Source organism: Salvelinus fontinalis, chromosome 42, assembly GCF_029448725.1.
Source record: "Salvelinus fontinalis isolate EN_2023a chromosome 42, ASM2944872v1, whole genome shotgun sequence".
NCBI lineage: Eukaryota > Metazoa > Chordata > Actinopteri > Salmoniformes > Salmonidae > Salvelinus > Salvelinus fontinalis.
This window is the reverse complement of record NC_074706.1, coordinates 5,620,041-5,645,189: the sequence shown is the minus strand read 5'-3', so window position 1 is coordinate 5,645,189 and position 25,149 is coordinate 5,620,041. Positions and strand designations below refer to the sequence as shown.

General features: G+C 45.9%; 1 protein-coding gene across 6 annotated transcripts in view; it reads left to right on the top strand.

Moving 5' to 3' along the window:
• The window catches only part of LOC129841100 (lipopolysaccharide-responsive and beige-like anchor protein), a 340,220-nt gene that overhangs the window by 299,470 nt on the left and 15,601 nt on the right, over positions 1-25,149 (top strand). For 4 of the 6 annotated variants that reach the window (XM_055909205.1, XM_055909200.1, XM_055909203.1 and 1 more), the window contains 4 exons: positions 8,239-8,431; positions 9,692-9,757; positions 14,609-14,764; positions 18,405-18,572. In XM_055909205.1, coding sequence (XP_055765180.1) covers positions 8,239-8,431; positions 9,692-9,757; positions 14,609-14,764; positions 18,405-18,572 — 583 coding nt within the window. The remainder of the gene's footprint in view (positions 1-8,238; positions 8,432-9,691; positions 9,758-14,608; positions 14,765-18,404; positions 18,573-25,149) is intronic. The other 2 variants (XM_055909204.1, XM_055909202.1) reach the window with 1 other exon arrangement.

Sequence of the window (25,149 nt, the reverse complement as noted above, 5' to 3'; positions counted from 1 at the left end):
GCCCAATACCTTACACAATACCATGCCCAATACCGTGCCCAATACCGTGCCCAATACCGTGCCCAATACCGTGCCCAATACCGTGCCCAATACCATGCCCAATACCTTACACAATACCGTGCCCAATACCTTACACAATACCGTGCCCAATACCTTACACAATACCATGCCCAATACCATACACAATACCATGCCCAATACCATGCCCAATACCTTACACAATACCGTGCCCAATACCGTGCCCAATACCGTGCCCAATACCATGCCCAATACCTTACACAATACCATGCCCAATACCTTACACAATACCGTGCCCAATACCTTACACAATACCGTGCCCAATACCTTACACAATACCGTGCCCAATACCTTACCCAATACCGTGCCCAATACCTTACACAATACCGTGCCCAATACCTTACACAATACCATGCCCAATACCTTACACAATACCATGCCCAATACCTTACACAATACCATGCCCAATACCTTACACAATACCATGCCCAATACCTTACACAATACCATGCCCAATACCTTACACAATACCATGCCCAATACCTTACACAATACCATGCCCAATACCTTACACAATACCATGCCCAATACCTTACACAATACCGTGCCCAATACCTTACACAATACCATGCCCAATACCATGCCCAATACCTTACACAATACCGTGCCCAATACCTTACACAATACCGTGCCCAATACCATGCCCAATACCTTACACAATACCGTGCCCAATACCTTACACAATACCATGCCCAATACCATGCCCAATACCTTACACAATACCGTGCCCAATACCATACACAATACTGTGCCCAATACCATGCCCAATACCTTACACAATACCGTGCCCAATACCTTACACAATACCGTGCCCAATACCATGCCCAATACCTTACACAATACCGTGCCCAATACCTTACACAATACCATGCCCAATACCGTGCCCAATACCTTACACAATACCATGCCCAATACCTTACACAATACCGTGCCCAATACCTTACACAATACCGTGCCCAATACCATACACAATACCGTGCCCAATACCGTGCCCAATACCGTGCCCAATACCGTGCCCAATACCGTGCCCAATACCGTGCCCAATACCATGCCCAATACCGTGCCCAATACCTTACACAATACCGTGCCCAATACCTTACACAATACCGTGCCCAATACCTTACACAATACCGTGCCCAATACCTTACACAATACCGTGCCCAATACCATGCCCAATACCGTGCCCAATACCTTACACAATACCGTGCCCAATACCATACACAATACCATGCCCAATACCTTACACAATACCGTGCCCAATACCTTACACAATACCATGCCCAATACCATGCCCAATACCATGCCCAATACCATGCCCAATACCTTACACAATACCGTGCCCAATACCTTACACAATACCATGCCCAATACCTTACACAATACCGTGCCCAATACCTTACACAATACCGTGCCCAATACCATACACAATACCGTGCCCAATACCGTGCCCAATACCGTGCCCAATACCGTGCCCAATACCGTGCCCAATACCTTACACAATACCGTGCCCAATACCTTACACAATACCGTGCCCAATACCTTACACAATACCATGCCCAATACCTTACACAATACCGTGCCCAATACCATGCCCAATACCGTGCCCAATACCTTACACAATACCGTGCCCAATACCATACACAATACCATGCCCAATACCTTACACAATACCGTGCCCAATACCTTACACAATACCATGCCCAATACCATGCCCAATACCATGCCCAATACCTTACACAATACCGTGCCCAATACCTTACACAATACCATGCCCAATACCGTGCCCAATACCGTGCCCAATACCATGCCCAATACCATGCCCATTACCATGCCCAATACCATGCCCAATACCGACCCATCTCCTCAGTAGTGTAGATAGAACCAGAGGCCCAATGGAATAGCCTTGACTGTCTCTGACTGTTATTATGTTAAATGACGGTCTCTGACTGCTAGTATGTTAAATGACGGTCTCTGACTGCTAGTATGTTAAATGACGGTCTCTGACTGCTAGTATGTTAAATGACGGTCTCTGACTGCTAGTATGTTAAATGACGGTCTCTGACTGCTAGTATGGTAAATGACGGTCCTCTGACTGCTAGTATGGTAAATGACGGTCTCTGACTGCTAGTATGTTAAATGACGGTCTCTGACTGCTAGTATGGTAAATGACGGTCTCTGACTGCTAGTATGGTAAATGACGGTCTCTGACTGCTAGTATGTTAAATGACGGTCTCTGACTGCTAGTATGGTAAATGACGGTCTCTGACTGCTAGTATGTTAAATGACGGTCTCTGACTGCTAGTATGGTAAATGACGGTCTCTGACTGCTAGTATGTTAAATGACGGTCTCTGACTGCTAGTATGTTAAATGACGGTCTCTGACTGCTAGTATGTTAAATGACGGTCTCTGACTGCTAGTATGGTAAATGACGGTCCTCTGACTGCTAGTATGGTAAATGACGGTCTCTGACTGCTAGTATGTTAAATGACGGTCTCTGACTGCTAGTATGGTAAATGACGGTCTCTGACTGCTAGTATGGTAAATGACGGTCTCTGACTGCTAGTATGTTAAATGACGGTCTCTGACTGCTAGTATGGTAAATGACGGTCTCTGACTGCTAGTATGTTAAATGACGGTCTCTGACTGCTAGTATGGTAAATGACGGTCTCTGACTGCTAGCATGTTAAATGACGGTCTCTGACTGCTAGCATGTTAAATGACGGTCTCGGACTGCTAGTAAGTTAAATGACGGTCTCTGCTTTGACTCACACTAGCCCGTCTATAGTCTTTCCTCTCCCTCCCACCATCCCTCCATCCTAACCCTGGGAAACGTAAGCTCTGGTTTTGAACCCGTCTCCTCTCGTCCTCAGAGAGGGGTGAGGTGTGATTTTGGGTGTAGGGGGGCGGATGAGGGTGAATGGATTAGCACTGTGGAAACATGGTCCTGAGCCAAACTCCCAGTCTACACCTTAGACAGACAGACAGACGAGGGGACCAGGGGAGAACCAGAGGGAGGAGGACCGGCTGGGAACAATGGCCCAAAGGTGACAGGCTTTTAAGGGGCAGGAAGAGGGGGTGAGGCGGGTGACGGTGGGGGGGGGCTGTGGATGACGTGCCGACTTGAGCCCCCCAGAGCCCCCATTAGCGGGGTGGCCCTGTGGTGCTGACAGCTGGAGACCATTGGCACACACATATACACAAACACACACACATACACACACACATACACAAACTCACACACATACACAAACACACACACACATATACACAAACACACACACAAACACACACACATACACAAACACACACACATACACAAACACACACATATACACAAACACACATACACAAACACACACACAAACACACACACATACACAAACACACACACATACACAAACACACACACATACACAAACACACACACATACACAAACACACACATATACCCAAACACACACATATACCCAAACACACACACATACACAAACACACACATATACACAAACACACACACATATACACAAACACACACATATACACAAACACACATACACAAACACACACACATACACAAACACACACACATACACAAACACACACACATACACAAACACACACACATACACAAACACACGCACACAGCGCTGCCCATATGCCACCCATGTTTACAAACACCCCATTAGCTCTTCACCACAAATCCAAATAATGCTCCATTCATCCACAGGTTGAAGGTCTAGGGTTTCCCCCACACCTGGGTGCAAATACTACTTGAGTTCTTTCAAACACTGTTAGCGTTTGCCTGCCTGGAGTGCCAGGTGGGTGAGGTTTGCTCTTTTTGAGGGTAGATCAGATTTAATATTTGCAGATAGAACCCACAATCTATCAAATTTATTGTTTGCATAATTTCTAATCCCCCTAATTTAGATTTTTTATTTCTTAATATTTTTCCCCCTACCATCCCTCCCTGATTGGAGTAGATTTAATGGAAAACAATACTTCTACTGCTACAGCAAGTGCTGGATTTTCACACACAGCGGCCAATCCACCATTCATTCTGACCTTAACTCCAACTAAAAGATGAACCCATCTTTCCCAGTATAATGCCATTTTATCATTTCCTTTTGCAATACACCCCTCACTGTGATGTTTTACGGGGGTCCTGACTCCAAAAGCGAGCCACCGATGGACAGTACCTGAAAATATGTTCTGTTGATTCTGTTTCCTCCCCTTCTAATGTCTTAATGAAATCAGAAGGTGACTATCCTGGCCTGGCGTACAGTATATTATTAGTAACAGTGTATTAACTCTTCCACTCTTACTGTAGGGTGCAGTACAGTAGGGTACAGTAGGGTAGGGTACAGTAGAGTAGGGTACTGTGCAGTAGGATACAGTACAGTAGGGTGCGGTACAGTAGGGTACAGTACAGTATGGACGTGTACAGTAAGGTACAGTAGGGTACAGTACAGTAGGGTAGGGTACTGTACAGTAAGGTACAGTAGGGTGAGGTACAGTAGGGTACAGTACAGTAGGGTACAGTACAGTAGGGTGCAGTAGGGTACAGTACAGTATGGACGTGTGCAGTACAGTAAGGTGCAGTACAGTAGGGTAGGGTGCATTAGGGTACAGTACAGTAGGGTACAGTAGGGTAGGGTGCGGTATGGCAGGGTGCAGTACAGTACAGTAGGGTACAGTACAGTACAGTAAGGTGCAGTACAGGAGGGTATGGTAGGGTGCAGTACAGTAGGGTGCAGTACAGTAGGGTGCAGTACAGTAGGGTGCAGTGCAGTAGGGTGAAGAGGGTGCAGTACAGTAGGGTGCAGTACAGTAGGGTAGGGTGCAGTAGGGTACAGTACAGTATGGACGAGAGACAGTATGGACGAGAGCAGTACAGTAAGGTCCAGTGCAGTAGGGTACAGTAGAGTACAGTACAGTAGGGTACAGTACAGTAGGGTGGGGTACAGTAGGGTACAGTACAGTAGAGTGGGGTACAGTACAGTATGGACGTGTGCAGTACAGTAAGGTGCAGTACAGTAGGGTAGGGTGCAGTAGGGTACAGTACAGTAGGGTACAGTAGGGTAGGGTACTGTACAGTAAGGTACAGTAGGGTACAGTACAGTAGGGTAGGGTACAGTAGTAGGCTGCAGTACAGTAGGGTGCAGTACAGTAGGGTATGGTAGGGTACAGTACGTTAGGGTACAGTAGGGTGCAGTACAGTAGGGTGCAGTGCAGTAGGGTAGGGTACAGTACGTTAGGGTACAGTAGGGTGCAGTACAGTAGGATGCAGTACAGTAGGGTGCAGTACAGTAGGGTGCAGTGCAGTAGGGTGCAGTGCAGTAGGGTGCAGTACAGTAGGGTGCAGTACAGTAGGGTAGGGTGCAGTAGGGTACAGTACAGTATGGACGAGAGACAGTATGGACGAGAGCAGTACAGTAAGGTCCAGTGCAGTAGGGTACAGTACAGTAGGGTACAGTACAGTAGGGTACAGTACAGTAGGGTGGGGTACAGTAGGGTGCAGTACAGTAGGGTACAGTACAGTAGGGTAGGGTACAGTAGGGTAGGGTACCGTACAGTAAGGTGCAGTAGGGTATAGTACAGTAGGGTGTGGTACAGTACAGTAGGGTAGGGTGCAGTAGTAGGGTGCAGAACAGTAGGGTGCAGTACAGTAGGGTAGGGTGCAGTAGGGTACAGTACAGTATGGACGAGAGACAGTATGGGCGAGAGCAGTACAGTAAAGTCCAGTGCAGTAGGGTACAGTACAGTAGGGTGGGGTACAGTAGGGTGCAGTACAGTAGGGTACAGTACAGTAGTGTAGGGTACAGTAGGGTAGGGTACTGTACAGTAAGGTGCAGTAGGGTATAGTACACTAGGGTGTGGTACAGTACAGTAGGGTAGGGTACAGTAGTAGGGTGCAGAACAGTAGGGTGCGGTACGGTGCAGTACAGTACAATAGGGTGCAGTACAGTAGGGTATGGTAGGGTACAGTACGTTAGGGTACAGTAGGGTACAGTACGTTAGGGTACAGTAGGGTACAGTACGTTAGGGTACAGTAGGGTACAGTACGTTAGGGTACAGTAGGGTGCAGTACGTTAGGGTGCAGTACACTGAGGTACAGTAGGCTGCTGAGATGAGAAGGGAGCAGTAGAATAAGGAGGGGAGAAATGGGGAGACACTTTACTAGACAAATAAACACGAGGTTGTTGAGCAGGGCCTCAATTACATGTGGTGAGACACACACGTACGTACAAATTATCCATTGGAAACTTGACCCCAGTACTGGAGCAGGAGGGCATATGAGTCCATCCTCCCAAGTTAAAGGTGTCTTGTATGTCATTGTTTGGCCTCTCCGGTGGTGGTAGGTGGGCCTGGTGAGTTTGGAAAGGTTGGACGTGACCTAGGCAGACTGATGTTGGGGCCTTTCTCTTTCCATTCACACCAGCAGCAGATGAGGGACTTCTTTCCTTCTCTCTCTCTCGTTTCTTTCTCTCTCGCTCGCTTTCTTTTCCTTGCACTTGCAATTTCTATCTCTCTCTTTCTCTCTCTTTCTCTCTTCCCTCACGCTCTCTCTCTCCCTCTCTTTCTCTCTCTCTGACTCACCCCCATTTGTCTCTTTACACCTCTCTTTGCTGTGTCCTTCTCCACTTTTGTTTTCCATCCCTCCCCCTGTCTGAGTGTAGTGTGGTGTCAGACTCCAGTCCTGGCATGTCCCCATGTTGGTGTTCAGTAATGACGTTGTCAGAGTATTCTAGTAGCCTGTTAAAACAACAGAGATTTACCTCAGTGTGCCTCTGACATTAAGCATGTATAGTATGTTCCCCAGCTCACTACAGGCATCCTGCAAATGACTCCTCAGTCTGAACAAATGGCACCCGATTTCATGTGGAGTGCACTTTTCTTGACCAGAACCCTGATCAGAAGGAGTGCACTATGTAGAGGTAATAGGGTGCTATTTGGGGCGCAGGATGAATAATGTGTGTGAGCCAGTAAAAACAACTCTTATCACTAGAAGGGAACTCACATGGTTTAAAGTGAGTGTCGATGTCTTGACGAAGCTTGGCAGGAACAAATGTCAATTCTTATATGAAGATAAATACAAAATGGGATTTTTATTTGACCGTTTATGTGGCGACTGATTGTTACCAATGATAAAAGTATCAAGTTCACTTCTGGCCATTGTCATGTTAATGAACATTTCCTGAAGAGACCTGAGCAAAGTCTGAGAATTCTGAGGAAGAATGTTGACTTTTGTCATTGTTAAAAGATAAATAATGTCTGGCATGTACGCTAGTCCTTATATTTAGAGGTCCAGCACAAGTAACTGCTAGTAGACTCTTGATTCATTACAGATGGTGTAGAATGTCAGACTTGAGGAGGACTCCACTACCCAGCAGCCCTCACTAACAGGCTATTAATGGTGCCACATTTGATGAGGCATTACCATAGAGATAGATAGAGCACTATAGATGGCTATAACCAATCACAGACGCCATAATGTAACGCAGATACAAAGATGAGTCCTCTATCTGTATGGGCATTACAGACACTTTTAATAGAGTGTTAGGGAGGGAGCACTGTAACAATGTTAACACAGGGAGTTCAACAGAGGAGTTTTGGCCAACAAGGGTATTTCACACACACACACTATACCAATCCTTTGGACTTTTCTCCTCTTACGTTTGGTCTGTTTGTTTGTTTGTCTTCCGTTTTAATGCTGAGACTTGTTGGTTCTTCCTTATTATTGACACAAACTTTGTCTTTGAGAAATAGTTTTCTTGTGTCTCTTTTTCTGTCCCTGACTTCTAATCGATGTCATCATGTGAATAATGGTACTCTGCTTTTAGTACCTCAGCTTTTCTCCAACTGGCCTCCTTCCCTTTCTATAGCTTGGCCTCTGAGTGCTGCCACTCCATGCTAGCTTCCCAGCTAACTTTCTCTCTGTCCCTCTCCTCCCTTCCCCCCTCTCTCTCTCTCTCTTTCTCTCTCTCGTTTTCACTCTCTTTTCTGCGTGCTGCTGCTGCTCCTGCTGTTCCCTCTTCTCCTCCGCTGCTCCATCCCTCGTTCGCTCCTGCTCTTCGTCTGTGGATCTATCCATCCATTGGACTCCTCCTCTCCCTCCCTCCTTCCGTCCACCCGTCCGTTGATCTGTCCATCACCACCAGTATGTCCTCCTGCAGAGCCCGTTGATGTTCACGGAGCAGATGCAGCAGGATGTGATCATGGTGTTGAAGTTCCCCAGCAACTCTCCCGTGGCCCACGTGGCCGCCAACACCCAGCCGGGCCTCGCCGCGCCCGCCATCATCACCGTCACCGCCAACCGCCTCTTCGCCGTCAACAAGTGGCACGGCCTGGCCGGTAAGAGGGGGATTGTAGGAAATGGAGTCTAAAGTAGGATTATCTTGTAGAGGTCAGCAGGATTTTAACTATTTTTTACCTTTTATTTAACTCGGCAAGTCGGTTAAGAACAAATTCTTGTTTTACAATGACGGCCTACCCCGGCCAAACCCTCCCCTAACCCGGATGACGCTGGGCCAATTGTGCGCCGCCCTATGGCTTGAAATGTACATTTAACCAATTCATTGAAATTCAACTCATATGTAGGATATGAGATTTCAAGGATGTACTATATATAAGTCTGATTTCATGTAGCACGTCAAAGACAGGTACACAAAATAGAGTTTTGGAGCACACAGTTGAGGACTACACATTTGTCCACACAAAGTATCGTATCCAAAGACCTTCAGTCAGTATTTATCTGTGTATCTCAGCGAGAGCAGCCAATAGGCTTGTCTCTTTCATCTTCCCAGGACAGGACGTTGATTTCTGAGACAGTTGAGCGGTCCTCCTAAAAGGCAGGATCAAATGTGACACGTGCACTCTGCCAGCGTTAGCGTTTCACTTCCTCATTGATGCACCAAGACCTCACTCCTCATGGTTTATTTATTAAACATCAACCCTGCTGTGGAATAACAGGGAAGGGGATATGGGATGAAGTCTGACGTTATGAAACTCAAAGACAATGAAGATTTGTAGATCTCATTGAATTTGGAGCATTTTGTTTTGGTGAGTGGATTAAATGATATTGTTTGTGGTTAGATCTTGAATTGTGATATTAGCATTATTTTAACTTGTTTATGGTACAAATCTGTATGGTTAGAGGATCAAATGTAAGGATTCACAATATTCTCTTATTAACTTGTTTATGTGTTACTATGTATTATCAGAGTCAATTTGGAGTCAAAGAAAACCGTTTTACAGCTAAATGTAACTCTTTGGTAGAGCGCTCTGGGGGACAATAGGCTTTGAGTGTGGCAAATTACATTTTAGCATCTCCCATATGGAACAGAAGCCAAAGTACTCCACAGAGCCAAATCACTGATATTAAACCCATCCTTCTTTCTGCATCCCACTCATTCCTTCCTCCCACACCTCTCTTTCCTCTCTCTCTCTCTCTCTCTCTCTCTCTCTCTCTCTCTCTCTCTCTCTCTCTCTCTCTCTCTCTCTCTCTCTCTCTCTCTCTCTCTCTCTCTGTCTCTGTCTCTGTCTCTGTCTCTCTCTGTCTCTCTCTGTCTCTCTCTGTCTCTCTCTGTCTCTTTCTCTCTCTCTCTCTCGCAGGTCATCAAGGCTCCTCTGTGCAGGACCAGCAGTACCAACTGCCCGTGGAAATAGACCCTCTGATAGGTATGCCACGTGTGTGTGTAAATGCATGTGTTTGTATGTTGGTGTGTATGCTCATAAATGTGTTTATGTGACTCTCTGTCTCTCTGTCTGTGTGTGTCTCTGGGATACATTGTGATGGCCCAAGGCAGTGTCCCTGGCCAGTATCTTGCTGTTGTTTCACAGCCTCTGCCCACCAACAGCCCCCCCGTCCTCTCATCCCCTGAAATAAATCCTCCACTCTGCTCTCTCCTCTGCTAAACCATTTGCATGCAAATTGGAATGCAATGAGCTGTGGCCTGGACTGGTATTTCATCATCAAGCTCTCCCCCTCTCCTCTAGCCCTCTCTCTCTCTCCATCTCTCACTTTCTCTCTCTCTGTCTCTCTCTCTCCCCCTCTCTCACTTTCTCTCTCTCATAGTTTTTCCTACTCTCTCTCTCTCTGGTTTAATTTGAGCGGGGGATAGGATCTATGTCAGTATAAATGAATATGAATGTGGTAATAATGTGTGATTGAGAATGCGCGGCGGGCGGATGTCAGGACAATATGGGCGCCTCATCACTCACGACTTGTTGATGAGGAGGCGAGCAGAGGAGCGGAGCGTTAGTGATGTATAGGATACACTGTCTGGGAGAGAGTGGTCAGAGACAGAGCTCTAGTGATGCATAGGATACACTGTCTGGGAGAGAGTGGTCAGAGGCAGAGCTCTAGTGATGTATAGGATACACTGTCTGGGAGAGAGTGGTCAGAGACAGAGCTCTAGTGATGTATAGGATACACTGTCTGGGAGAGAGTGGTCAGAGACAGAGCTCTAGTGATGTATAGGATACACTGTCTGGGAGAGAGTGGTCAGAGACAGAGCTCTAGTCATGTATAGGATACACTGTCTGGGAGAGAGTGGTCAGAGACAGAGCTCTAGTCATGTATAGGATACACTGTCTGGGAGAGAGTGGTCAGAGACAGAGCTCTAGTCATGTATAGGATACACTGTCTGGGAGAGAGTGGTCAGAGACAGAGCTCTAGTCATGTATAGGATACACTGTCTGGGTGAGAGTGGTCAGAGACAGAGCTCTAGTCATGTATAGGATACACTGTCTGGGAGAGAGTGGTCAGAGACAGAGCTCTAGTCATGTATAGGATACACTGTCTGGGAGAGAGTGGTCAGAGACAGAGCTCTAGTGATGTATAGGATACACTGTCTGGGAGAGAGTGGTCAGAGACAGAGCTCTAGTCATGTATAGGATACACTGTCTGGGAGAGAGTGGTCAGAGACAGAGCTCTAGTCATGTATAGGATACACTGTCTGGGAGAGAGTGGTCAGAGACAGAGCTCTAGTCATGTATAGGATACACTGTCTGGGAGAGAGTGGTCAGAGGCAGAGCTCTTTCTCTCTCTCCTTTATTGTTCTCTCCTGTCTTGTTTTCTCTCATTCTTCCTCTCTCCGTTGCTCTCTGGTTATTCTCTTGACCTCTCAAATGTTCTCTCTCCTTTTCTTCACTCCCCCTCTCTGTCTCGTTCTCTCTCGCGTCCAAACACACCACATGTTTCCTCTAACGGTTGTCTAGTTAAAATGTCATTCCCATCAGCTCATCTCCATCCAGATCCATTTCTCCCCTTTTATGGCCCTCCTTTTTATATACTGTGTGTGTCGTATCAGATCAAGTTGTATTTGTCACATGCTTCGTAAACAACCGGTGTGGACTAACAGTGAAATGTTTACTTACGGGCCCTTCCCAACAATGCAGAGAGAAAGAACATAGAGAAATAATAGAAAAGTATAACCCGTAATAATAAAAGATACACAATGAGTAGCGATAACCTTGTTCTATACACGGGGTACCAGTACTGAATCGATATGCAGGGTTTGAGGTAATTGAGGTCGATATCTACATATAACTAAGAATCAAGTGACAGGTAGTAAACAGTAGCAGCAGCGTATGTGACGAGACAAAAGTTTGTGCAAAACGGGTCATTACAGATAGTCTTGGAGGCTATTTGATGAACTATTTAACTAACTAGTTTGCAGTGTTATGGCTTTGGAGTAGAAGCTGTTCAGGGTACTGTTGGTTCCAGACTTGGTGCTTCGGTACCACTTGCTGTGCGGTAGCGGACAGAACAGCCTATGACTTGGGTGGTCGGAGACTGACAATTTTTAGGGCCTTCCTCTGACACCACCTGGTATAGATGTCCTGGATGGCTGGGAGCTCGACCCCAGTGATGTACTGGGCTGTACGCACTACCCTCTGTAGAGCCTTGCGGCCGGATGCCAAGCAGTTGCCATACCAAGCGGTGATGCAGCCAGTCAAGATGCTCTCAATGGTGCAGCTGTATAACGTTTTGAGAATCTGAGGAACCATGCCAAATCTTTTCAGCCTCCTGAGGGGGAAGAGGTGTTGTCGTGCCCCCCCACGACTGTGTTGGTTTGTGTGGACCATGATAGATTCGTAGTGATGTGGACACAGAGGAACCCCCGTCCATGTGAATGGGGGGCGTGCTCGGCCCTCCGTTTCCTGTAGTCCACGATCAGCTCCTTGATCTTACTCACGTTGAGGGAGAGGTTGTTGTTCTGGCACCACACTGCTAAGTCTCTGACCGCCTACCTATAGGCTGTCTGATCGTAGTCTGTGATCAGGCCTACCAATGTTGTGTTGTTGGCAAACTCACCAACTGGGACGGCCCGTCAGAAAGTCCAGGATCCAGGGTTCAGTCCCAGGGTTCTTAGCTTAGTGATGAGCTTGAAGGGCACTATGGTGTTGAACGGTGAGCTGTAGTCAATGAACAGCACTATCAAATAGGTGTTCATCTTGTCCAGGTGGGAAAGGGCAGTGTGGAGTGCAATAGAGATTGCGTCATCTGTGGATCTGTTGGGGCGGTATGCGAATTGGAGAGGGTCCAGGGTGTCTGGGATGATGGTGTTGATGTGAGCCTTGACCAGCCTTTCAAAGCATTTCATGGCTACAGATGTGAGTCCTTTGGGGCGATAGTCATTTATATCTTGGGCACAGGGACTATGGTGGTCTTCTTGAAACATGTAGGTATTACAGACTGGGTCAAGGAGCGGTTGAAAATGTCAGTGAAGACACTTGTCAGCTCTGAGTATGCATTCTGGTAATCCGTCTGGCCCTGCGGCCTTGAGTGTTAATTACTCACATCGGCTAGGGCTCTCATGCATGGTTCAGTGTTGCTTGCCTCTATACACTTATTACTGAAGCCAGTGACTGATGTGGTAAACTCCTACTGTAACACATTCCAGTCTGCGCTAGCGAAACAGGCCTGTAGCTTAGAATCCGCTTCATCGGAACAACTTCCGTATTGAGCGCGTCACTGGTACTTCCTGTTTGAGTTTTTGCTTGTTAACAAGAATCAGGAGGATAGAGTTATGGTCAGATTTGCCAAATGAAGGGCGAGGGAAAGCTTTGTATGCGTTTCCGTGTGGGGAGTAAAGGGGATGTAGGGTTTTTTCGCCTCTAGTTGCACACGTGAACACGGGCACTTTCATAGATGTTCATGCATATGTCTGAGGCCATTCAACCATTTTTGAAGAAAACAAAAAGCCCCTCTACTTTTAAAAATGTTTTTTGTCACACTCGGAATGCACGACTGATTCTATCTCTGCAACTCACTCACAGCTCTGTTTTGTCACTTTTCAGTACCAGCCCACGCTCCACATCACATGTATAATGCGTGTGGTGAGGGGATATTTTCTTAACGTGTCATTTCTGTATTTATACTTCTCACATTCCACAAGGAGCTTCAGTGTAAACACACTAAATTGTATTTGACTGGCGGGGCGGCCGTGGCGGGGGGAAATGTTGATAATTGGTTGAAATATTCGTCAGACATGGCGTGCTGGTCTCTGTCAGGGATGCCTGGGCCGGACCCACACCTGTTCATCTTGAGATAGAGCAGGAGAGAGAGAAGAGAGGATAAAGTTACAGAAGTCTAGAACCTAATGTGCCTGTTTGTTCCCTGGACACAGATTAAGTCTAGTCCAGGACTAAGAAATATTTTTAATGGAGATTCTGATAATGATTTAGGATTCGACTTAGTCTTTGTCCGGGAAACTGGCGCAGCATATCTTAATATCTTACCCACTACAAAGCACTTCATGATAGATGGCTACGTCTGCAAGGCCAAGGAAACGCATCAGTCCAAAACAGACATGGCCTTTGTTTTAGTCTGTTATTTCTTTTGTCTTTTCTCTCTCTCTCTCTCACCCGGTCACTCACACACACACACACACACACACAAACCTCCAACTCAGCGATAAGGGGCCAAAGTGGATTTAATTGATGTTGTCCTGACTATGCGTGGCTCCTCTCCTCTTCTTAGCTATTGGAAGTCTCTTCTCCTTCTGGGGAGAGAGAGAATATGCACGCTCATCGTTACTCAAACTCTTAGGCCCAGTGGAAAATGTGAAACCCTTGTAAACGCCACGTCCTAGATGTTTTATGTATTCCCTCACAAATCAAACTGGTGCTGCTGCCGTGGCGACGAACGTGCGTAAACGCCATGCGTGACAAATGTCGTAGTTGGTAGCTCCAGTAATGGTCTGATGTCTTTGTGAAAACGATTAACGCGGCGATATCGTAAAGGAAAACAATCAGATTTTATATAATACGTTTTTTCCTCAGACTTACATGCTTTACTTAATGAATTACTGTGCAACATCTCAGTATGTATTTTTCTCCCTCTTCCTCACCTACCCCTCTCTCCATCCCCCTCCCGCTCGCCCCCTCCCTCCCCATCTCCCTCCCGCTCGCCCCCTCTCTCCCCATCTCCCTCCCCATCTCCCTCTCTCCCTCCCTCTCTCCCTCCTTCTCCTCCCTCCTTCTCCTCCCCCCTCATCCTTCCACCTCCCTCCTCCTCTCCAGCCAGTAACGTGGGGACCCACCGTCGTCAGATCACAGACCTGTTGGACCAGAGCATTCACATCCACTCTCAGTGTTTCATCATCACCGCAGACAACCGCTTCATCCTGCTCTGTGGCTTCTGGGACAAGAGCTTCCGCGTCTATTCCACTGACTCAGGTACAGCCTTTACAAATTTGCTCTACCGAGTTCTATATAGGCAACTGACCAAGGTGCAACCTTTGTAGAGTGACTTCAGAGTCCTATTCACTCCACTGACTCTGGTACTGCCCTTATGCATCTGTTCATTAAGACTTCGATATAGTAATCTGACCCAGGTACTGTCTTTATACTTATTGCCCCTACAGATTCTTATTATCTTCTCTGACTCAGGTACAGCCCTTACAACATAGATCCATATGATCACTGTGTATATCACTGACTCAGAATCAGTACTTATTCTAGAGTCTAGAGCAACTTCAGAGTCTCATTATTCACTCCCTTTCTCCCCATCAGAGCCCCGTGTTCTCAACTGATTCAGCCTTCACTACACAGCTCCATCTGAGCCCTGTGTGCTTCACTGACTCAGCCTTCACTACACAGCTCCATCTGAGCCCTGTGTGCTTCACTGACTCAGCCTTCACTACACAGCTCCATCTGAGCCCTGTGTGCTTCACTGACTCAGCCTTCACTACACAGCTCCATCTGAGCCCTGTGTGCTTCACTGACTCAGCCTTCACTACACAGCTCCATCTGAGCCCTGTGTGCTTCACTGACTCAGCCTTCACTACACAGCTCCATCTGAGCCCTGTGTGCTTCACTGACTCAGCCTTCACTACACAGCTCCATCTGAGCCCTGTGTGCTTCACTGACTCAGCCTTCACTACACAGCTCCATCTGAGCCCTGTGTGTTTCACTGACTCAGCCTTCACTACACAGCTCCATCTGAGCCCTGTGTGCTTCACTGACTCAGCCTTCACTACACAGCTCCATCTGAGCCCTGTGTGCTTCACTGACTCAGCCTTCACTACACAGCTCCATCTGAGCCCTGTGTGTTTCACTGACTCAGCCTTCACTACACAGCTCCATCTGAGCCCTGTGTGCTTCACTGACTCAGCCTTCACTACACAGCTCCATCTGAGCCCTGTGTGCTTCACTGACTCAGCCTTCACTACACAGCTCCATCTGAGCCCTGTGTGCTTCACTGACTCAGCCTTCACTACACAGCTCCATCTGAGCCCTGTGTGCTTCACTGACTCAGCCTTCACTACACAGCTCCATCTGAGCCCTGTGTGCTTCACTGACTCAGCCTTCACTACACAGCTCCATCTGAGCCCTGTGTGCTTCACTGACTCAGCCTTCACTACACAGCTCCATCTGAGCCCTGTGTGTTTCACTGACTCAGCCTTCACTACACAGCTCCATCTGAGCCCTGTGTGCTTCACTGACTCAGCCTTCACTACACAGCTCCATCTGAGCCCTGTGTGCTTCACTGTCTCCCGGCTACGTCTCTGTCTCCCGGCTACGTCTCTGTCTCCCGGCTACGTCTCTGTCTCCCGGCTACGTCTCTGTCTCCCGGCTACGTCTCTGTCTCCCGGCTACGTCTCTGTCTCCCGGCTACGTCTCTGTCTCCCGGCTACGTCTCTGTCTCCCGGCTACGTCTCTGTCTCCCGGCTACGTCTCTGTCTCCCGGCTACGTCTCTGTCTCCCGGCTACGTCTCTGTCTCCCGGCTACGTCTCTGTCTCCCGGCTACGTCTCTGTCTCCCGGCTACGTCTCTGTCTCCCGGCTACGTCTCTGTCTCCCGGCTACGTCTCTGTCTCCCGGCTACGTCTCTGTCTCCCGGCTACGTCTCTGTCTCCCGGCTACGTCTCTGTCTCCCGGCTACGTCTCTGTCTCCCGGCTACGTCTCTGTCTCCCGGCTACGTCTCTGTCTCCCGGCTACGTCTCTGTCTCCCGGCTACGTCTCTGTCTCCCGGCTACGTCTCTGTCTCCCGGCTACGTCTCTATATGTCCCGGCTACGTCTCTATATGTCCCGGCTCCGTCTCTATATGTCCCGGCTCCGTCTCTATATGTCCCCGCTCCGTCTCTATATGTCCCGGCTCCGTCTCTATATGTCCCCGCTCCGTCTCTATATGTCCCGGCTACGTCTCTATATATCCCGGCTACGTCTCTATATATCCCGGCTACGTCTCTATATATCCCGGCTCCGTCTCTATATGTCCCGGCTCCGTCTCTATATGTCCCGGCTACGTCTCTATATATCCCTGCTACGTCTCTATATGTCCCTGCTACGTCTCTATATATCCCGGCTACGTCTCTATATGTCCCTGCTACATCTCTATATATCCCGGCTACGTCTCTATATGTCCCTGCTACATCTCTATATATCCCTGCTACGTCTCTATATATCCCGGATCTGTCTCTATATATCCCGGCTCTCATCTACAACCCCATTCAGAACCACTCTGGAGATCTACAAAAGGCCTGTGATTCAATTTTGAAAGGCAGAAGCTCTCTATCTCTCCATCTCCTGTAAAGGGGGTAGAGAAGGAGGGAAAGAGGGGCGGGGAAGAGAGAGACCATTGTGTGTCTGTCTCAGGGGTGTGCGACCGGAACACGAACATGGTTTTAATCTTACACGGGTTCAACAGCTGCTGTCCCGCTCCCCGTAGCCCCCCGGGTTAAAGAATAGGACTGATTTGATCAATTTACAACACTTGATTTGGAAACAGCGACACTCTCCTCCCTCTCCAGCTTGCTCATAGTGCCCTGTTGATTGAATGTAATCTGAAATTGAAGTGAGTGCGGGTTATTTAAAGGGATAGTTCTCCCAAATGACATATTGGTTTCCTTACCCTGTAAGCGGTCTATGGACAAGGTATAACAGCAATCCATACTTATGTTTTAGCATTTGTGGCACAAATACCATTCATCCATGGGACTGATATTAGCATTGTTTCGCCTCAGTTCAAATCATCTACAAGTGACTTTGTTGAGCTTCACATTCAATTTGAGATACTTTTTCAGATACTTAAAACCTGTAACATCCACGTGTTAGAATGAAGTCTTAGATTTGGCATAGTTCCAGCTCTGTGCAGAAATTAATCCATAATTGGAAGTCTATAATTATTTTATAGTGTATATATGAACTGTCAGACATTTTTAATATTACATAGCTATGATGTCTTGGTTAACTGTGTCTGTAAGAAGCTGAGCCAGACTGCGCACATGGACACACACACTACAATTATCCCTCTCTTTATCCAGATAAAAGGTAATTATGAAACAGAGTGAAGCTGACACCCAGACAGAAATGCACCCTGGGTTACAGAACAGTGAAGTGTGTTTGCAATACCAGATAAATATTCACTGACTGACTGTAGAGGTCACAGTATGACGAGGGTAATGCCTGTTAGACAGCCATGGTGCTGTTACTATGGGCCTGCAATCTGACAGCAATTACACACGTGCACACACAAACACCAAGAGAAAATATTTACGCTTGTGTGAAGATCAGTGTGAGGCTGTGAGCTCATCTGGAAGGTGTAGAATAGTTAAGACAGCAGGCGCATGCAACAAGACAGCAGGCACATGCAACAACTCTGTATATTAATGGTTCAGAGTGTGTTTTTTGCTCAGTGCATTTGTTTGCAAGTAGATGGTTTATATGATGGAATATTGAGACATTTTATGTTACTGACGGATGTTATATACATGTTATTTTAGAATGTTTGCCATTAGTGTTGTTGCTGTAATACTACTGTAAATTGTGTTGCTTGTATGTCAAGTGTGTGTGTGTGTGTGTGTGTGTTTCCAGGGAAGCTGACCCAGATAGTGTTTGGTCACCGTGATGTGGTGACGTGTCTGGCCAGGTCTGAGTCGTACATCGGAGGGGACTGCTACGTCCTGTCAGGCTCCAGAGATGCCACGTTACTGCTCTGGTACTGGAACGGAAAACACAGCAGCATCGGAGAGAACCCAGGAAGTAAGTACACTTCTTATGCTAGGGGGGAAAATCCTACAGTAACACGAAGAGTAAGTCTGCGTTTACACAGGCAGCCCAATTCTGATTATTTTCTCTCTCACTAATTGGTCTTTTGACCAACCAGATCAGCTCTTTTGCCAATAATTGGTCAAACAATCAGAATAGGGCTGCCTGTGTAAACTACCACACTGTCGCCCGGAACCCTCTCTCTCAGAGACAGGTCTGATTGTATTTACGGCCCCAGTCTGTAAAGTAACAGCTAGTTTCATCTGACCACACTAGGTCTCCAACACACAGATTGGATTTCAGGGAACTGGCTGTGGTCAAGAAATGGGTTCTCGCTCTATAGTGTGTGTGTGTCTGTGTGTGTGTGTGTGTGTGTGTTAGAGAGAAAGTTAGTGTGTGTGTGAAAGAACGTTAGTATGTGTGTGCGCACATGTGTGTGTATTGTCCCTCCCTGTGTGTGTGAGTGAAAGTGAGAGTCCGAAGACCACTTAGAGACGGTAAATGTGACGTGGGGGTCGCTGGCCACATGGAAGCCCACCACCTTCCATCTGAAACGGGGTTAGAACAGTCATGAGAAGTGCAAAACGTTACCGTTGGGGGCCGCCCCTTACAGCCCTTACTCTTACCATGACATATGACACAGACCGTGATGATCAAAGGACTAAACTCACAGCACAGAGCAGTGAGAGTCACTGCCTCCATGGTACTAATTTGGCTGGCTTAGAGACCCTTACATCCTGTTAAGTGCTCTGCTACAAATGGACTGCAATTTATGACAAATTGTGATTTGGTTAATAAGACACATCGGTTGTTGATCTGGAACACGGAACGTTAGATGATAGCGTATCACTGACCTCATCTGGTGTTTTGGATGTCGCAGTCTTTCCCACCATAAGTGGAATTTACCAAGAGGTTTTTCTAAAACTAAAATAAACCAAAAGTACGGTACAGGTCTATGGTACAGGTCTATGGTACAGGTCTATGGTACAGGTCTATGGTACAGGTCTATGGTACAGGTCTATGGTACAGGTCTACGGTACAGGTCTACCGTACAGGTCTACCGTACAGGTCTACGGGAAGTTGGGCATGTTGCTTAAGTTACAAAATACAGACTTTTGATTTTGGCTGCTATTTTACAGATTTTGGCTGCTATTTTACAAATTTTGGCTGCTATTTTACAGATTTTTGGCTGCTATTTTACAGATTTTGGCTGCTAATTTACAGATTGTGGCTGCTAATTTACAGATTTTGGCTGCTATTTTACGATTTTGGCTGCTATTTTACAGATTTTGGCTGCTATTTTACAGATTGTGGCTGCTATTTTACAGATTGTGGCTGCTATTTTACAGATTGTGGCTGCTATTTTACAGATTGTGGCTGCTATTTTACAGATTGTGGCTGCTATTTTACAGATTTTGGCTGCTATTTTACAGATTTTGGCTGCTATTTTACAGATTGTGGCTGCTATTTTACAGATTGTGGCTGCTATTTTACAGATTTTGGCTGCTATTTTACAGATTTTGGCTCCTATTTTGTGATTTGGCAGTCGAGGTATTCCTTGTTTCCGAGGTGTAAATTACCATTGGCCCGCATATTCGGTTAATTCTCAATGATATAAATAATTAGATGTATAATATATTACCATATGAGGTTATTCCTTCACACATGGATGATTTCATCACTCTGAGTACAATCAGTAGAAATGTACATTTCATTAATAAAACATGCGTACTGTGGGCTGTGTTCATTTATACCAAATAGATCAAACAAGAAAAGATAATTACATTCTACATACGTTATATGATGTGTGTGCCTTATGAATCCCCAATTCCACATCGGCTACCCGTGACTTTAAGGTTGGCAGATTTGATTGAATGGGGCAGTTGGCATAGGAGTAGGGTATCTATGTCGATATGTACATTGTTCTTCCCCTGCCTCAGGCAGTGCCAGTTTGCATGGTGTACAGTCTAGTAGTGAATCTAGCATGTGTGTTTGTATAAAGTGTGTGTGTGTGTACAGAGCCTTCAGAAAGTATTCATACCTCTTGACTTATTCCACATTTTGTTGTGTTACAGCCTGAATTCAAAATGGATTAAATATATCTTTTTTTCTCTTACCCATCTACACTCAATACCCCATAATGACAAATAGAAAACGTGATTTTAGAAATGTTACCAAAGTTATTGAAAATGAAATACAGAAATATCTCATTTACATAAGTATTCACACCCCTGAGGCAATACTTTGTAGAAGCAGTCTTTCTGGGTAAGTCTCTAAGAGCTTTCCACACCTGGATTGTACAACACTTGCCCATTATTCTTTTAAAAATTCTTCAAGCTCTTGTCAAATTGGTTGTCGATCATTGCTAGACAACCATTTTCAGGTCTTGCCGTAGATTTTCAAATAGATTTAAGTCCAAACCGTAACTCGGCCTCTCCGGAACATTCACTGTCGTCTTGGTAAACAACTCCAGCGTAAATTTGGCCTTGTGTTTTAGGTTGTTGTCCTGCTGAAAGGTGAATTTGTCTCCCAGTGTCTGGTGAACAGCAGACTGAACCATGTTTTCATCTAGGGTTTTGCCTGTGCTTAGCTCCATTCCGTAATTGTTTTTATCCTGAAACTCCCCAGTCCTTAACGATTACAAGCATACCCATAACATGATGCAGCCACCACTATGCTTGAAAATATGGAGAGTTGTACTCAGTAATGTGTTGTATTAGATTTGCCCCAAACATAAGGCTTTGTATTCAGGACATAAAGTACATTTCTTTGCCACATTTTTTGCAGTTTTACTTTAGTGCCTCATTGCAAACAGGATGCATGTTTTAGAATATTTGTATTCTGTACAGGCATCCTTATTTTCCCTCTGTCAATTAGGTCACCATGCTCGAATGGATATTCAATGTATTTTAAATCAAATAAAAAAGTTTTACCTACCATTAGTAGGTGCCTTTATTTGCGAGGCATTGGAAAACCTTCCGGGTCTTTGTGGGTGAATCGGTGTTTGAAATTCACTGCTCGACTGGGGGAGATAACAGATAATTGTATGTGTGGGGAACAGAGATCGGGTAGTCATTTAAAAATCATGTTAAACACTAAGTCCATGCAACTTATTGTGACTTTTTAATAATTTCTACTACTGAACTAATTTAGGCTTGCCATAACAAAGGGCTTGAATACTTATTGACTCAAGACATTTCAGCTTTTCATTTGTAAAAATGTTGATTAACATAATTCCACTTTGACATCATGGGGTATTGTGTGTTGACCAGTGACACATTTTTTTAGAATTTGATACTTTTTTTATTCAGTCTATAACTCAACAAAATGTGGAAAAGGTCAAGTAGTGTAAATACATTTCTGAAGGCCCTGTATCTGTGCATCTGTTATTCTTTGGCCAGCCTGCGTTGTGTACAGAGTAGTTTGTGTGAATCAAGTGTGTCTCTGTCTGTCTCTGTCTCTCTGTCTGTTTCTCTGTCTGTTTTTCTGTCTGTCTGTCTCTGTCTGTCTCTTTGTCTGTTTCTCTGTCGGTTTCTCTGTCGGTTTCTCTGTCTGTCTCTCTGTCTGTTTTTCTGTCTGTCTCTCTGTCTGTTTCTCTCTCTGTCTCTCTGTCTGTTTCTGTCTGTCTGTGTCTGCCTGTCTGTCTGTTTCTCTGTCGGTCTCTCTTGTCTCTGTGTCGGTCTCTGAGTGTACATATGTGTGTGTGCATCTGTTATTCTCCAGCCTGCCAGAGTCTGCATGGTGCAGCAGTGAGTCTTAGCAGCAGTACTTTAATCAGTCCGGCCCACCACCACAATATGATGCTTCATTGCTCTAGACCGCATCGGGGTCTGCTAACCATAGGGCACGAACGAACACACACACACACACACACACACACACACACACACACACACACACACACACACACACACACACACACACTCACACCAGAGATTCCTTTATTCTCCCGCCAAAACACATTGCTTTCAAGTTCAGCCCCCAAACACACACGCGCACACACACACACACAGACACACACGCTAGTTCTCTGTGCCAATGTGTCTGCAGTATCCAAATTGTACATTTGCACACACACACATCTACACAATCAGTGCCTGATCCGTACACTCTTCTCTGTGTGAGTGAAGGGCAGTAGAGAGCATGCACAGTGGGAGGGGATTCTGCAGACTATACTGACCTCTGGTGGCTCAACGGTAGAGCACACAGGTTTATGGGTTGTTCCCCCCACATTTTAAACCATGACTTTTTAATAAAGATACATTTACGAAGTAACCTCTAGATAATCATTCAGTGAACAACAGCTGAAATTATGTATTATTTCTCTCTAAGTATTTCTCATGCACACACACACACACACACACACACACACACATTTATCTTTCCCCAGGTAAATTATACCCTTCTCAGTACACACACACACACCCACCCACCCACACACACACACACACACACACACACACACACACACACACACACACACACACACACACACACATTTATCTTTCCCCAGGTAAATGATACCCTTCTCAGTACACACACACACATTTCTCTTTCCCCAGATAAGTGATACCCTTTTCAGTCTACACACACACACACACACACACACACACACACACACACACACACACACACACACACACGTTAGCAGTGTTGGTTTTATGTATTATATTGTAATCAGATGTCTGCCTAATGCAAACCAAATGGTGGCGAGCAGCTCAAAAGGTTAAACGATACACCAATATATCAGTTTTATTGATCTTCCACGGCCATCACTCTTTAATCCTCGCCGTTGTAGGGCATAAATCAGCGTTTCTGACGTTTAGGATGTTTGACAGTTAACTTAATGAAATCTATACATGGAGAGATCATGACCTGTTGGTCTGGTGTGGCCACAGTGTCAGCATGGTGGAACGTAGTTGGAAAGTCGTCAGGGTGCCTGCCTGGGCCTTTAAAAGCCGTTAAAATATTTCACTGAAATGAACATAAAGGGCTTGTCCATCATACCAGGAGCCTTTTTACTTTACAGGGGAGGTCAGTGGAGGTACAGAACGTTCTGCCTTTACTGTGTTTAGGGTTACTAACCACCAAGCTGAAGGCAGTTAGTGTATCGGAGGAGTCTGCACTAATGAAAGATTTACACACGTTGTGTTTTTACTCTGGGAAGTTCAGGAGTCAGTCATTTATGTGTATTGTGTTAAACTAAACCAACGTCTAGTTCAATTGCAGAGTTGAGTTGTTAAATGTGTAGTCAAAATACTCAAATTTATACCAATGCTTGTTGATTTGCACAATGGCTATATATTGGGGAAAGGGCTAGTGAAAGAGGCACATCAATGGTGAACATAGTCAGCTATCTCCTAGGTATGTTCTCTACAACATCAATGGTGAACATAGTCAGCTATCTCCTCGGTATGTTCTCTACAACATCAATGTTGAACATAGTCAGCTATCTCCTAGGTATGTTCTCTACAACATTTTTTTTATTTTTTTTATTTCACCTTTATTTAACCAGGTAGGCTAGTTGAGAACAAGTTCTCATTTACAACTGCGACCTGGCCAAGATAAAGCATAGCAGTGTGAACAGACAACAACACAGAGTTACACATGGAGTAAACAATAAACAAGTCAATAACATGGTAGAAAAAAGAGAATCTATATACAATGTGTGCAAAAGGCATGAGGTAGGCAATAAATCGAATAATTACAATTTAGCAGATTAACACTGGAGTGATAAATCCTCAGATGATCATGTGCAAGAAGAGATACTGGTGTGCAAAAGAGCAGAAAAGTAAATAAATAAAAGCAGTATGGGGGTGAGGTAGGTAAATTGGGTGGGTAGTTTACAGATGGACTATGTACAGCTGCAGCGATCGGTTAGCTGCTCGGATAGCAGATTTTTAAAGTTGTTGAGGGAGATAAAAGTCTCCAACTTCAGAGATTTTTGCAATTCGTTCCAGTCGCAGGCAGCAGAGAACTGGAAGGAAAGGCGTCCAAATGAGGTTTTGGCTTTAGGGATGATCAGTGAGATACACCTGCTGGAGCGCGTGCTACGGGTGGGTGTAGCCATCGTGACCAGTGAACTGAGATAAGGCGGCACTTTACCTAGCATAGCCTTGTAGATGACCTGGAGCCAGTGGATCTGACAACGAACATGTAGCGAGGGCCAGCCGACTAGGGCATACAGGTCGCAGTGGTGGGTCGTATAAGGTGCTTTGGTGACAAAACGGATGGCACTGTGATAAACTGCATCCAGTTTGCTGAGTAGAGTATTGGAAGCTATTTTGTAGATGACATCACCGAAGTCGAGGATCGGTAGGATAGTCAGTTTTACTAGGGTAAGTTTGGCGGCGTGAGTGAAGGAGGCTTTGTTGCGGAATAGAAAGCCGACTCTAGATTTGATTTTGGATTGGAGATGTTTGATATGAGTCTGGAAGGAGAGTTTGCAGTCTAGCCAGACACCTAGGTACTTATAGATGTCCACATATTCTAGGTCGGAACCGTCCAGGGTGGTGATGCTAGTCGGGCGTGCGGGTGCAGGCAGCGAACGGTTGAAAAGCATGCATTTGGT